The 14,606-nt window shown below is 41.0% G+C and overlaps 2 protein-coding genes across 10 annotated transcripts in view; one reads left to right on the top strand and one right to left on the bottom strand.

The window, feature by feature from the left end:
- Positions 1 to 6,447, bottom strand: part of ube2z (ubiquitin conjugating enzyme E2 Z) — a 71,884-nt gene extending 65,437 nt beyond the window's left edge. For 4 of the 8 annotated variants that reach the window (XM_087140299.1, XM_022252508.2, XM_022252502.2 and 1 more), the window contains exons 1-4: positions 5,876 to 6,017; positions 4,641 to 5,020; positions 4,018 to 4,226; positions 3,194 to 3,306 (exon numbers count right to left, since the gene is read on the bottom strand). Coding sequence is in view for 2 of the 8 variants with exons in the window: in XM_022252500.2 (XP_022108192.1) it covers positions 5,876 to 6,012 (137 nt within the window). In the remaining 6 variants the exon portion in view is untranslated. Of the gene's footprint in view, positions 1 to 3,193; positions 3,307 to 4,017; positions 4,227 to 4,640; positions 5,021 to 5,875 lie in introns of all 8 variants that reach the window. The other 4 variants (XM_022252503.2, XM_022252505.2, XM_022252500.2 and 1 more) reach the window with 4 other exon arrangements.
- A 487-nt stretch (positions 6,448 to 6,934) lies between these two features.
- LOC110988718 (tropomodulin-2-like) overlaps positions 6,935 to 14,606 on the top strand; it is a 154,153-nt gene continuing 146,481 nt past the window's right edge. The window contains exons 1-2 of one of the 2 annotated variants that reach the window (XM_022252499.2): positions 6,935 to 7,084; positions 7,282 to 7,449. The gene's annotated coding sequence lies outside the window, so the exon portion shown is untranslated. Of the gene's footprint in view, positions 7,161 to 7,281; positions 7,450 to 14,606 lie in introns of both variants that reach the window. The other variant, XM_022252498.2, reaches the window with a different exon arrangement.

The raw sequence follows: 14,606 nt of genomic DNA, 5'->3' as shown, positions 1-14,606 counted from the left end.
ATCTACCGTCATCCCGGCTCCGCATTGGTAAACCTGCTTTCTATTCTACCGGAGTAGATTGCTTTGGCCCATTCACGGTCTCCCTTGGTCGGAGAAGTGAGCAAAGAATGGGAAATCATTTGGAAGTGTATGACCACTTGAGTGGTCTACCTTGATCTGCTAGACTCCCTTGACGCTGATGCATTTCTGACGGCATTTAACCATTTTCGGTCTCAAAGAGGTACCCCACATGAGATCCTATGTGACAATGGAACCAATTTCAAGGGAAGATTGAAAGAGTTGACCAAGGCCTTCAGTGAAATGACGCCTGGTTTGTCAGGCATTGATGCAGCAGTTCTGGAAGGAGTTTGTCAGTTCATATCTTCCTTCGATGCAAGCTCGCCAGAAATGGCAAAAGGAAGAAGAGGATCTGGCAGTTGGAAATGTGGTTTTGATAATAGATCTGCAGCAGGTCTGTGCTTCCTGGCCTTTGGTCGCGTCATCATGATGGACGAGTACGTGCTGTGAGTGGAAGCAGGTGGTCGAGTTTACATCCGCCCGGTTGCTAAGCTGATCTGGCTGCCTGATGAGACCGAAGACAGAGCTGAAGCATCTGACACTGTCCCTTCGAGTCCAAACAAGAACAAGTTGGTACTTTCATCTTCACCTACCCCATCAACATGGGGCGGCCATTCTGAAATCTTGTCCAGTCAAACTTGTTACCAGTTACCCTTGCCAATTACTTCACTGTTTAAAGTGTTATTGTATTACAAAAATCTCAGTGTTCCTTAACAACTGCTTGCCTGTAGGAAGTAAACTGTTTCTCACAGTTTAGGGGCGGCTGTGTAGCAAACTACTTTAGTGAAGCACGCCGTCTCTGGCCGGATTGCAAGCAGCGCACACGCCATATTTTCCCCAACATGTCAGGAGGTGGATTGGATGGTGAGTTTTGTGCTTTTCTGTCTGTAATGATGATGTTTTCCAATAATAAAGGAACCTTAAAATCATTTACTTATTTAACCCTTATCAGTGACGCTAAATATAAGCATTTATTTTCCAGTCAATATTTTGTCAAATAGGGTTACAATTGGCAGAGTGTTGGAAATAGGTGTAGTTCCATTGCTTTACGCCCTGTAAAGTTAACCATGTACATGAATACTTATCTGTGGGTTAAGATAATTAATTTCTTGTTCTACTGCCTTTCTTTTTATCTCGATTTAGACTGGTTAGAGGGATTGGACTACCTGTAGTTTTAATCATCTCTAAGTTGTCCACTAACTAAACTGACATGTCATGTATTATCCCATGAGCACGAAATAAAGTTATGTGAACACTGCAACCAATGAATATTGGCCTCAATATTCTTCACAAAGGGAACAATTTATGTTATTTTTTGGAAGAAAAGATACTTTTTACATGCATTTTATTTCACCAGAACAGTGAATATAGTAACTTATTTATATAGCTGAACATGTGCATTTATACATTTAGTTTACAGTCCTGAATACACATCTTTGAAGGAAAACCCCTTCAATGAAAATGTGGCCTTAGTTTCAGTTTTTGGTGAGAAAATTGTTCAATATTTCAGTGTTCACCTGGACCATAGTTGGAATAAATTTGGTGCAAAAAGCATATGTAATGTTTATAAATGGTACATCTAGTACGTAAATTGGAAGTTTTTTCGTGTGATTTGAGAATACATGTGCAATTGTCCAAAATACATCTTTTTTATGACTGCGTATAATGTGGTATACATGCATTCTCATATTACTATACTTCACAAAACCTCTGACTACAACAGAAAACAGTACATGTACTTTAATAGTACGATAAACAAAATTTTAAAAGCTTTGACAGTAAAATAGACACTGGATAATGTGCTAATTTAAATCTCATTTTTGTGTACTGTATGTTCTCATCTCAGTTTTACAATCTTAGCAACCCAAGAAAAATACTGAAAGTGCAATTCGTTGGAATGTTATTGCCAGTATCTACTTTTTACTTGTAATTTCTACAATACCAAGATGTGCTACAAAGAAACATCTGAGAAAAACCACATAGCCCCAGTGAAACCATTGTCTGCATCCACTCCATCCAACCCTGTTGTCGCAGTCATCTGCATTATCCTTCACATCCTTGCATTCCTCCTGGCAGTGTCCACACAAGCAAATGGGCTTAACCTCCCGTTTTCTTTGTCTTGTTTTTTCTTGTTGGAAGTTTATTCTTTGGCTGGAGGAGGATAAACAGGTCAGGTGCAGCACTAACAGCACCTGATGATAAGTATGATGATGATGTCCACTTCCTCCGTTTACAAGAGACCAGTTCAGGGCAAACATAATCATGAAAGAAAGTGGTGGCTAATTTGACCATCTCTAACCAGTAAGCTTCATCAAATATTATTCTTTCTTCATGGTTACCATTACCAGTGTACACAAAAAAGTTACACCATTTCCACTGAGTAACAGCCATGTGCATTTGGACTTGGGTGTAGTACTGATGTGATTGTTTGAGTATTACAATCCCGTTATTGTCTGTGGACAAATATCCCAAGTTATGGGGTGTGGGGTTTTGTTTGAGTATGGAATAAGGACACTTTATTTCAAGAACACCATTGCCACAGCAAGTGCATGAAATGAGGGCATCCGGAGAAGCCCCCCCCCCAAAAACGGCTCATCTTTGAGCATGAATAGACCTACTCCCTCAACCATCAAGCTGTAATTCTTCAAGCTTGCTTCCGCTCTGTACTTCTCACGTGCAACAAGCTCATTCTTTTTCCCATATTGGATTGACTCAATGCTTTGATCAAGCTTGACATAACCCTTGATGCGTCTGATAATGTTGCATGTGGTTATATCAATTCCTTTGCTTGTTGTTCCATCTTTTTCCACTTTTCTTAATTTTGTCACAATACTGTGAATAACTGATTAAGTCGCACGGCCCTCTCTAAATCTGTGTCACAATGGATTAGCTGCTTGGGAACGAATCTCATGCTCTACAGCTAAACTGTCGTCATCAGTGTACACCGGTATTTTTTTCAGGATATCAGGAACCGTCTCAACATCAGATGTGAAGTCAGTAAGAGACTGAGGTATGTTATAAGAAGTGTGAACATCTACCCTTGTCTATACATGTATATTCACATCAGCTTCTACGGCATAATTGGGTGTGCATTCAAACTTCACATAAGGACGCAGACTGGATTTAGAGACAGTACCATAAATGGCTGAAGTGAAACGTCTCAGGGCATCTTCAGGGCTCGCTGCTGCCAGGTGTTTTGTGGGTCAAAAAGCTGCCGTTCTGGTGGATTTATCGTTTCCAGATGAGAACCTGTCAAGGCATAAACAGTACAATAAAAACATGTACACACTTTCAGGTCGACTGATTACAGCTCTTTGGCAACTTTTTATACAAATATTTCTGTTTTTATTTTATCAACTGTACATGATGATGATGTCCTAATCTTGGCTGCTTTAAACTCATTAAACTCAAAGCAGCTGAGGTGGCAACCCTTACTAGATGAAATGCAGTGCATACTGGGTAGTTCATTTTAGCCAAAAATTGGGAAAGATTTCTATTTAAGACTTACACTTGACGCCCAGTGTATAAACCATATGAGACTGGTCTGAAATATAAGTGTCTTCACTGAAAATGATTGTATTTTCTGACTGCTAAAATTGACTTCCATAACATGTAATTGATTTCTGGGGACTGAGAAGTTATTAAAAAGGAAAATAAGTGCAAGTTTTATATGGAAATCTTTCCAAAATTTGAGTTAATGTGGGATCATTCCTTCTGATGTTTACAACTTTGGAATGAGGCCAGTGGTCGATTTAGCAAAAATAATTCAATCGTGAAAGCCGTGACATTTACCCCAGATATGCTACGACCTGTCACCTCTACCTGGTTCCATCTGACATGTCTGATAAAACTATTTACACCAGTACAGAGTTACAGTGCTGCTAGTGGAAAATGGACTTATATTAATTAAGACAAATATGGAAATTTTCAATAAATTATATATGCTGCACATTTACATACATATCACTCTTCTCATCGTGAGGTTATGCCAATTCATCTCAGAAACGAGTTTTCCTTCTAGAATGTCACTGATGTCTGGAGAGGAAGGACCATTGAATGTGTTTCATTCACTCGGTAGTGATGTGCAAGACCTTGATGTCCAACCTCGCTGGTATGCAAAGTCAAGCTTGAAGAGCAAAGCCGCAACATGATTGCATGTTGAGCCCATTCTGCACAGCAGAATAAGAAAGTTGATATTTTTAAATCAGAAAAAATAAATTTATTCTATGTAGTGTTGTGTGCATGCTTTGTAGCTGCTACATGATTCGTATTATCATCCTGTACTTACCAACTTGTTACATTTGTACACTGAATGTCAGGTACATGTATTTAGTGACAACTACCCGGTAACATGAATACATGTACTGTTTGTTTCTTTGTCCATGAATACGGCATGAAAAAGCGAATACCTCATTGAACAAACGAGAAACACCTATTTGTATTTTAGTCAATCCAAGTTTCAAAATTTATCGCTATCAGATTTTTAAAAAGTACTCAATTAATTACAGGAAAACCCGAAATGAAGATTTTCTCAATACTGCATGACAAGAATTGTTACAGAAATTAAAGAGGCTGATCCTTACCCTGCGTGACAAGTGCAGTAGGCAAGAATGGATTTTCCCACTCAACGTTTCAACGCACACCCATGCTGTGTGGGGTGTGTGATATACACTTTGTGAAGGTGTGCACTACGCTTTCAGAAAGTACACCACGGAGTCATTCGAGATATGGTGGTAGAAAACCTCCTTCAGCCATTTTGTATCAAAATAGCTGCATGCTTTTCCTTCCTTGTAATCTGTAAGCAGGCTCCGACGAAGGGATCTCGCCTGTGTCTCTGAATGACTGCTGCTTTTGTGAGCTGGGATCAACAGATGATTTGCAACTTCAGTAAAACTTGTTGGAGGCCATTTCATTACATCTTTGGCTTCTCCTTGCCATCCATCTGGTAAATCAGTCAGGGGGTCTGGCAAAAAGGAGTTTCCATGCTTCAAAAGCTGCGTATACTGTCCAGCACGTACATGTATCTGTTTTTCCTCAGTTGCACTCGGTAGAACAGGCACATTTAACTGTGTTACAGCAGCAAAAGCTACTGCTGCGAGCTCCTCTTTTTGTCCCGTTTGTTTGGGTCCTCTATCGGCCAAAAAAATTCTTCAAAACTTCAACTTTCCAATGAAGAAAATCATCCAAACTTAGATCCTTATTTTTTCTTCACTTATGTTGAGTTAGAAAAATAAATAAAACGAAGAAAAGACAGAATAACGTAGCAAACGAGACATGACACTACACATATCATGCACAATCAATGTCACGTGTGTTGAGGATCTTTTCCAACTAACCTTTGACCTTTCCCATAATCCTTTGCAAATATCGAAATGTCGAACTCGCTTATAAATACACTCATACCCAATAGTTCCATATAGGTTACCTATGGTGTTCAGGGGAAGATTTGCATCAGAAAACGCAAACAGAGGTTGGGTCTGGTACGATTGCAGGTACCTTTTGCCATTGCGTACGGAACCATAAAAAAGATGGACCCAGAGGCCTTCAGAGTAGTGCTTTATTGTTCAGGAAGTAGGCCTAGTGGCTACGTATTCAGTGTTAGTAGTATAGTAGCATACACAATGTTTATGTGTACCTGTAATAAGTTTATCAAAGTATCATAATGTGACAGGGAGGCCATTATGAAATATTTTAATTAGCATGATTAGGGCCTAGGCCTATTATAGTATTACTATTTCTTCTATGAGTAATATTCTATAGTAATACTAGTATAGGCCCTCATCATGCTAATTACAATATTTTTTAGTATCAAACTTACCGTTTAATTCTTAAAATACACTGCTGGGTGGGCTTTTGATCATCCCAATCACGGCTTGCAGATGGATCCCACGAAGCCGTACTGCTACTCTGCTGTAACGTGACTTCACTAACGTTAGAAGCGGCAGCTTCCGCCATATCTAATATTGTTTACTATGGTGGCTTTAATTTGCCAATGAGTCGGAAAGCCAGTTTTTCGGGAAAATTACACACGTAGATATAGATAACACGAATCGGCTCATTGTCACACGGCGAGCTTCTAAAACCATAGTCCGGCACCGACCATGCCCCGACTAACCATGGGGGATTCCGTCCTCCATGGACTAACAAACCACTAGCACTACGCCAACCATGCCAACCTGACTCCCCTAAGATTTGGAGTTGACGTCACTTGACTTTGTTTATTTACAATTTCGTTCTCTTGGTGTTTTGAAATTTGTTAATTTTTGTCTGTCTTATGAAAGTAATTTGTTTGAGGTTGTTTTCTGTATGTTTATTATAGACTTTATTAATTTTGTTTTTGGGCCGCCCAAATATATCTGAGGGGCGAATCAAATCTGAAGGCGCAAGATGGATAACTCTGTCCAAATAGTGTAATTACTGTAACCGTTATTTGAGCAAGCGATACGCCTGCGCGGTTGACAGTAATGCTTCAGCGCAGGCTCACCAGATGAATGTGCCTGCCGCGGGCCTGCGCCTATGCAGTAATGAGCATTGCGCAGGCGTATCGCTTGCTAAAATGGCCCCGGTATGGTTACAAGTTTTAGTGTGTTTGCGGTGAAGTTCTCCATGTTGCGCGATGCGCTTGTACGATCTTTGTACGGAGCCGACATTTTTTGAAACGAGTAGATTAGGGCCGTTTTCCAATACTTAATTCGGCTCCGTCTCATGCTTCAACTGTTTTTACTTCCTGACTTTGAGGTTGTAAGCGCAATAGTTAGTTTGATAGTGCCAAAAAACACCAAGTAAGATACAAAAGAGCCAATCATTACAGTAATTCAATGTAAGTTAAACGCTTCAGGCCCACAATTGGGGATTGGTATCCTACACACGACGACTGAGAGATGGAGACGAAGTTGACTATTGATCATACTTCAGTTTGGCTGGTTCCAATCAAGGGTCGACTATGTGGTCTCGAAACGCTGCGTCAGAATGGCTGGAACCAGCGAAACCAAAGTCTAAGCCGAAACGCTCTGAGCATGCAATAAAGGTGTGGCGCAATATTGAGACCGTATAAAATTTCAACCATTAAAAAATACTGGACACAAGATACATGCTTGATTTCAGTAAGATATAGAATAATTGCATAATAATACAATATTAGAAGGGAGCAGGTTTCAATTTCTGTCAAAGGTGACGATATAAAATGTAGTATTTAACCAGAGCCTGTTTTGTTTACTTGCGTAGATTGGGTTCAAATTGTCCAGAAAGATCAAACGGCCCTGCCTGCGTCGTGTATCGCTCAGTAGACTACTGATTCAAGTCGGCCGACGTTGCCTGGATGTTACCTGTCTTGACAGTTTGGTGAACCATTTGTCGACGTCTTCTACCTTGGAGATCTTATCAATAAAGTTTGTGAGTATAACTAGTGCAAGGGGACGTTCGTGTAAAAAGTAGGGCAGTCTCTGACCTTAACTTACCTTTTTCACAATTTCAGACTAACAACAGGCCAGGCCTAATGACATGACTGAAGTAGGGGTATCCCTGAATTAGCTCGGCCTGATGTAAGGCACATAGGGAGGCTTTTAAATTTTTCAGCCATTTTTTTTCTTTTTGACTTGATCTTTGAGAGGATGTCATAAGAAACATTTCGATATAAGTTTGGATTCTGTCGGTCCCTGCAAAGCAAAGAAATACTGATTTAAAGTAGGGGTATTTTGAGATTTTGGGACTTTTTTGTAGGCTAGGACATGTGTAATGCACTGTGATCACTGGTGATTCAGTGATGAATGTGGATTTTGACTGAAAAGCTTAAAATTCATATTTTCATATAATCTTTGTTCATATTTGTGCCTTATTTCAATGAATTAAATGTTGGCTTCAGTTAAATTTTCAAAAAAATTGACATTGGAAATAAAATAGAGGAGCTAGAGCGTGAGGAGAAAGACAAATTTCGATCACAATTTCCTATTTAAGAAAATGAGTTTCCCAAATGAACAGTGCCCTCACTCATTTATGCATGTCCCTACCTGACATTACTTCCTGAACGGTAAGGCCACAGCACTGCATAAGCCTTATCGTAAATACTGCATGGGTGATGTAACACAATGGTAGAAAGGCATTGAGGGAAGGAAAAAGGAGCAAACATTACCCCTTTCTCCTTCCCACAATGCCTTTCTACTATTGTGCAAAATCATTTATTCAGTATTTGCGATAAGGCTTACATGTATATACTCTGTCATTGTCTGCAGGCCTTACTGATTCCTGATATTTTGCAATGGTTCCGTACTCAATGGCATTTTGAAAAGTGCCCTGAAAATCATACCAGAAAAAATCTCTGTTTGTACTTTCTTGATCAAGTCTTCCCAAAAAACCCACAGGTGACCTACTTCAAGAACTCGAAATCACTAACTCTGTGATACTCCGTGTGACTTCAAGGAAACAAGGTTTACATGGCGTCGTAAACCTATGGGGTTTTTGAATTAAATTTTTGTGGTGAAATGGTTTGCAGCCCTAAGAAAGCTATTAAACCAAATTATCCCCTGTCAGTATATCTGCTTGATCCGTACCAGCTAAAAGGGGATAACAAAAGTTTCAGAGCATGAGAGGAGTATTTTTGGAAAAACACAAGATTTTTGTTCACCAATGTCTCGCTTCCACCCATTGGCTGTCGCTCTGTTCATGCCGTTCGTGCTTATCAGACTGTGTATTTGTTGATCCCACCGCATCTTGGCTCGACCATTTTCGGTGGTGGGGAAGACATCTTGTGTTGTTTTCATCGTGGGACCGTCCTGGCTGCTGTTCCCTGGAAACATCCATCGGGTGTGCTGTGCCATGTGTGATGTTATCCCCCTGCCACCTTGTTTCCTCGAAGTCATACGGAGTATAACGGAGTTCTTGACTTCAAGTTCTCGAAGTATAGGTAACCTAGGCCTATGCCGTGGGCAGTGCAGATATCTGGGATTCTTGCAAAATGGCAGGTACCGTGCCAGTCCGATGATCAGGTTACACAATCTTTTCTTTCATCAGTACATACACGCGCACTCGTTGCAGTTGTTTTCATCAGTGCGGTGTAGTTGCTACTCATAATTCTGTGAAACTCCCAGATGTCCACGCTGCCTCATATGAAACTACCGGGCATGTGTATATTTTGTAGAATGTAACCTGCATTTTTGGTAAAAAAGAATTAGCTTTTCCTACCATCCAAACCTCTAAATCCCTCAAACATCTGCACACATCTGCATGTGTGTGGTTCCCTGACCACAGATTTCCCTGACGTCTCTATGCATAAACTTAACGAGAGCATTGGATCTAGTATCCAAAACAAACACGTTCGTTATACTGTGCCTGTTTTTGTCATGTGATGTATGGCTACAGAATGTTGCAGAATTGCAGATGTGTGTGAATCTTTTTTCTGAGCAGCGCAAAGCTTGGTGGCTGTGTTCATAACAAAACTGTACACTGAACATTATGCTAATCAGGAAGCAGTCGTTGATGCACGAGTGTCAACACAGCATGCTTTCTGTGAATGGTCCGCTAGGCCTGTGCGTGGCGATGTCAACAGGACATCAACATATACAGTTAACTCCGACTAAGTCGACATCGCGTAACCCGTCATTTTGTCAAGTCGGCCGTTTCACAAAAGTCCAAATCATCTGTAATGCATTTCTATTCAAAATTTCATTTCTAAGTCTGCATTTACATGTCGTCGTTTCATATATGTCGGCATGTTTTTCTTGGTCCCTTTTCCACAAAACCACACAAATTCCTTTGTGTAAGTCGGCATAAAAAAATCCTGCTTCGGTATCGGTTTCCTTTGCCGCAGTTGCCAAGAAGTATCAAGTGACAAGTCCCATGTGTGAGAGGCCAGCATGAGTACATCAATACTAGTAACCCCTCTAGTGCTACACGCATGCACTCTGTCCATTTTGGGGTCGCCCTATTGAACGTACATGTAGTCTGGTTCCCTGCCCAAAGATTCCCAGACGACCTTTGATGATTCATCGGGTAGTTTGAGTCATCGGGTCTGCAGGCCTCAATCTTGGGGAAAAAAGGGGTAGGCCACTTTGGCCTTGCCTTCATCAAATTTCAACAGGGCACCAGGCTAGCTCAAGGGGCACCAAGGCCAATTATTTTGAAACCCTTGATTTACATTTTTGACAACCAGTCACGTCATGAGTAGGCCTATAAGCTATTCAGTTCTTGTACACCATGCCACCCCCTTCAATAAAAGGAGTTTATCATGCTGCTATTATTTGTCGCATTCACTGTATAAAACTGTAATGTTCATGTTTAATTAATTACAATTACCCGGACGATTTTTTCCTTCAGAATCCAGCCTCTGATTTAATGCTTGCGTAGATTTTGTATCCCTTTCCCATTAGAATGCAAGGATTCCCAACCCGCTTAAACTAAGTTTAAATATGATAAATAATATTATCCATTTATTTAAATGAAATGGGGATCCTTTTAAAATGTTTACTGTTTGCTAAATGGTTACAGAAAACTCCAGGTCAAGTCGGCATGGTGCAACTCGTAAGTCGGCCTTTTGATAAAAGTACCGATCGTGTGTTGATGCATTTCCATCGATAATTTTTAAGTGGGCCTTTATAAGCATTCGTTTTGTTCAAGTCGGCATGTTCTTTCGGTTTCTTTTCCACAAAACTACCAAAAAATCCTCAGTATAAAGTGGGCTGTAAACAAACAATCGATTTCCGGTGCTTTGTTGTCAATACTGATGTGGATGACGTGGAGTAGGCCTACATGTGTACATTTTGCATGCACGCGAGCACGACCACAAAGGGGTTTCCCCAATATTCACAGTAATACCAGTACCCCCTCTAGTGCAGGCGCATGCACTCTGTCCCTTTTTAGGCGTCGCCCTATTGAACAAATTTTCACTTGCGGCCTGCCCCCAAGATCCCACGTGCATACGCATGGCGCCGGTGCATGATGTGTGCTATGCGTGCTAGCACTATGTCAGTAGAAACAGCATGCACGGGTCATCCTCAGTACAGACGGAGCGGTAGCGATGATCAAAATCAAGGACAAACTTACCTGAATCGATAACGGAGATAGAAATAAACCAGGGCAGATCAAAGCAATCAAACTGGTGCAGTGAATTATATGGATGGTATTCTCTAAGGCAGCACGCCACGTAAGTCGGCAAGCAGCACATGTCGGCATTTAGAAGTCATTATTTTTTCGAGTCAAGACTGAGTGCTGACTTTTACAAGTGTATAAATACTTGATCCCTACTTTTTCTGGAGGTTTTCAAGCTTCTGGCACTTTGAGCCATCCCGCTAGAAAGCATCCTTTTTATCATTTCGTTATACGATCGTTCGATCGCGATGGCATGATTTTGAGATATAGGCCTAGGCCTAGCGAATGGTCAAAACTTATTCTTAACACAATAAGTACTGCCTGGTTTCCGACTTACGTGTGCAAATTTGCATTCAAAATACGCTGCTCACCGGTGCAGCGCTGATAATGATATCCAAGGCTGCGTTCGCGCGGTTACTCCCGATAACCCCACTGTGGATGCGCGCGCATTACACTCGGGTCAGGCGTATACTCCTGTTCCTCTGTGATCGATGGGGAGTATACTCTCACTGACCCGAGGAGGGGACTCCTGCCGTTCGTGCGCTTGGGATAGCACTCTGGTTAGCACGAGTAGCTCGCTCGAACGCCGCCCAAAAGGTTAAACTTGCCCCAATTTGGAATCGCACTGCATGCATTGGCTTACACGTGGTACACTGTCATTACACATACTGCCGGCTGCAAAGGGGGAAGGGCACGCTGGCCAAGGTGGCCGCGCGATGTGCATTTTTTGGAAGGGCATTATAGCCCACTTGGAAGGGCACGCGGCCAATGGCCGCAGTGGCCGTGGTAAAGATCTAGGCCTTGGTCTTGAATCAAGACTATATTGAACGAACTTAACCAATGCGCGTGTGTGTGGATTAGTGTATGTTTTCTGTACCGTAACTGTATTATGTACATGTACTATGTATGTACTGCACTATCGAGTTGCGATGTGATATGCAACTTTGCGAGTGGCTTGCCCTCCTTGCTTCGTCTTTAAGGGCACATGATCAATTATTGAATTTGCAGGATAATAATCGAGAATGAATTTGCTGGGATCAACTATGGAGGTAGAAATAAACCAGTGTAAATCAAAGCCATTGAATTAGTGCAAGGAATCGTAATGTACATGTACATAGGCAATATATGTGTATGTATAAGGCAGGTTCCTTAAAATATGGACCAATAAATAATGTTCAACTTTGGGGGTTCATTTTTCCTGAAGTGAACAGCAGTGAATTAATTTTCAATGTTTGATGTAATGAGGGAAATCATGGCTGATATCTGTAACAATGATGACCTTGTCAACCTTTCAACTTGATTGGAGTTAATTAAAGTTTCGAACATTAGCAATTTTGAGGAACACGAACTCCCAGTTAAAATCCGAGCAAACAGAATTTACTGAGGAGTGATAATCCCCGAGGTTATTTTACACAGATTTATATGTGGTGAAAGGTGATAGTATTTACACATATTAAAACCATAATCACAAAATTAAAAAGTACAATTAATCGGGTCCTGAAGCCGGCAGTCGCGAATGTCATTTGATCCTGTCATGAGTGTCAAAAAAATTGACTGCAAAAAAAGCAAATAAAATCCATATCGATGTACAACACAAGCTTTAAAAAGAGTGCAAAAAAGCACTGCCAAACCATCATCCTTACAACTGGACCGATCAAGTATGTTCCTGAAAACCGCAGTCCAAAATCCTGATCCTGGCGATTTTGCGGCTTCCATCAATCTCTCGCGATAGTGCGCTCTCTTTGTTATTCGATATTCATGAACCCCTCCACAGAATGGCGACGCTCCACGATTTTTCTCTTCGGAACAAATTTTCTCTAAAGAAAATCCGTCATTCTGAATAACGTTCGCAAAAAAATAATGTTCCAGACATAAAATACGATTCATGATGAAAATCTAATGCTCAGAGTTGTTAATTTTAATTCTATTTTCAGTGGGGTTATCTCCAAAATAACCGGCAAAATGAAAATCGCGCATGGAATTTTCGAGCACTACATGTTACAGCATTTTCAGCATTCTCGAACGTTATGCAGTTTCTGTCAAAATTATTGAATGTGATCAAAATTCCTTCAAATATAACGTTCGCAACGAACATATTATACTCATAAATTTTTGAAGCAGCCAAACTTGAAGATAATTTTTGGTGGTCGAAATATACAAGACCTGGCAAATATGTTGGTATAGTGAGAGTGATTGTAAATGGTAAGAGAATGAAAAGAGCCAAACTTTTCTCATCATTTTCCGTCAATTTTGTGCTCTTTTTTTTCGTGGCTTATATTTTGAAAAGTTATTTCTTAGGTGCTTTAAAATACATCAGTCGAAAAATATACTGAATTCTCCTTGTGGAGAGAAGTTTTGGAATCAAGTCCTCTGGTGTAAACACTTCGACGTAAAACTGTAAATGAATTCAACTCCATTTGATTTGCACCGGTAGCCAACCAAATGTCTACCATAAGTACATATTATGCTTAATTATCCCCATATGATCATTTTTATAAATCTGAAGGTGCTAATTTGTATTTTACATGATCAAAGTCAGTTTTGAAAAATGACAGCCGAGGTTGCATTTTGGTCCATTTTATGAAGAATATGCCTTAAGTCGGCAACATGATGACTTACAACACAAGCCAGCATTCGCGTAAGTTGTCATAACTTCTTGAGTCCCGAGAGTGCCAACTTAGCCAGAGTTTACTGTAGTTCAAATTGCTATTCGAGGAAACATGGCATCTTTGAGCTCGTTGACAAGAGCATTTCAGATTTGAACTGGAAACTTTTTTTTTCCCATGTGTGAGTAAACCATCTTACCATGATTGATTCTCACTTAATCCATAGATGAGCACGTTAAACATTTTAAGGACTTTTTAAGAGGTGAATTCGGAGGATTTGGATTCGGGCTACGAGCTATTTTGAGTGAAATGAATTAATAGAAGCAAAAGCCTATAGAATGTACTTGGACCCTACTATTGCCAGACCATGTCCAAATGTGAAAAAAAAGGTGATTTGTAGGGTCCAAGTTACTTGGACTGGGCCTTATGTTACTCTGAGAACTCTGACAAGGACTCCGGCCTTAATCGTGATGCTGGATTCCACGGTAGTCAGAATTCTCCCCGGGACAGTCTTGACCATTCTGTCTCTCTGCCCTCCAACAGACAAGTCAACTGAGCCAGCGCCTCCACCGACTGCTTAAGATGCAACAAGTCAGCTAATTGACCGTCTATGGCTCAGAAAAACCAGCGGGCCAATGGGGCTCCTCTCCCCCGCCGCTCGCTACGGCTACCAGCCGTTTTAGCTTTGCAGCATGTAAGGCCGCATCCTCGGTAGCATCGGCCGACCAGACATCTAGTTGGCCTCATAACGACAACGCCAGGTCAGACCCCCCACGTTCTACCGGGTCAGGCCCGCTTGATGATTCCTCGGCTCACTTGATGATTCCTTGGCTCACGGTGGAGCCTACTGGGCTTTCTACGCCA

Source organism: Acanthaster planci, linkage group LG08 (genome assembly GCF_054643075.1).
Source record: "Acanthaster planci isolate LZ-2023a linkage group LG08, COTS_SCS, whole genome shotgun sequence".
Taxonomy (NCBI): domain Eukaryota; kingdom Metazoa; phylum Echinodermata; class Asteroidea; order Valvatida; family Acanthasteridae; genus Acanthaster; species Acanthaster planci.
This window is presented reverse-complemented; position numbering and strand designations above follow the sequence as displayed.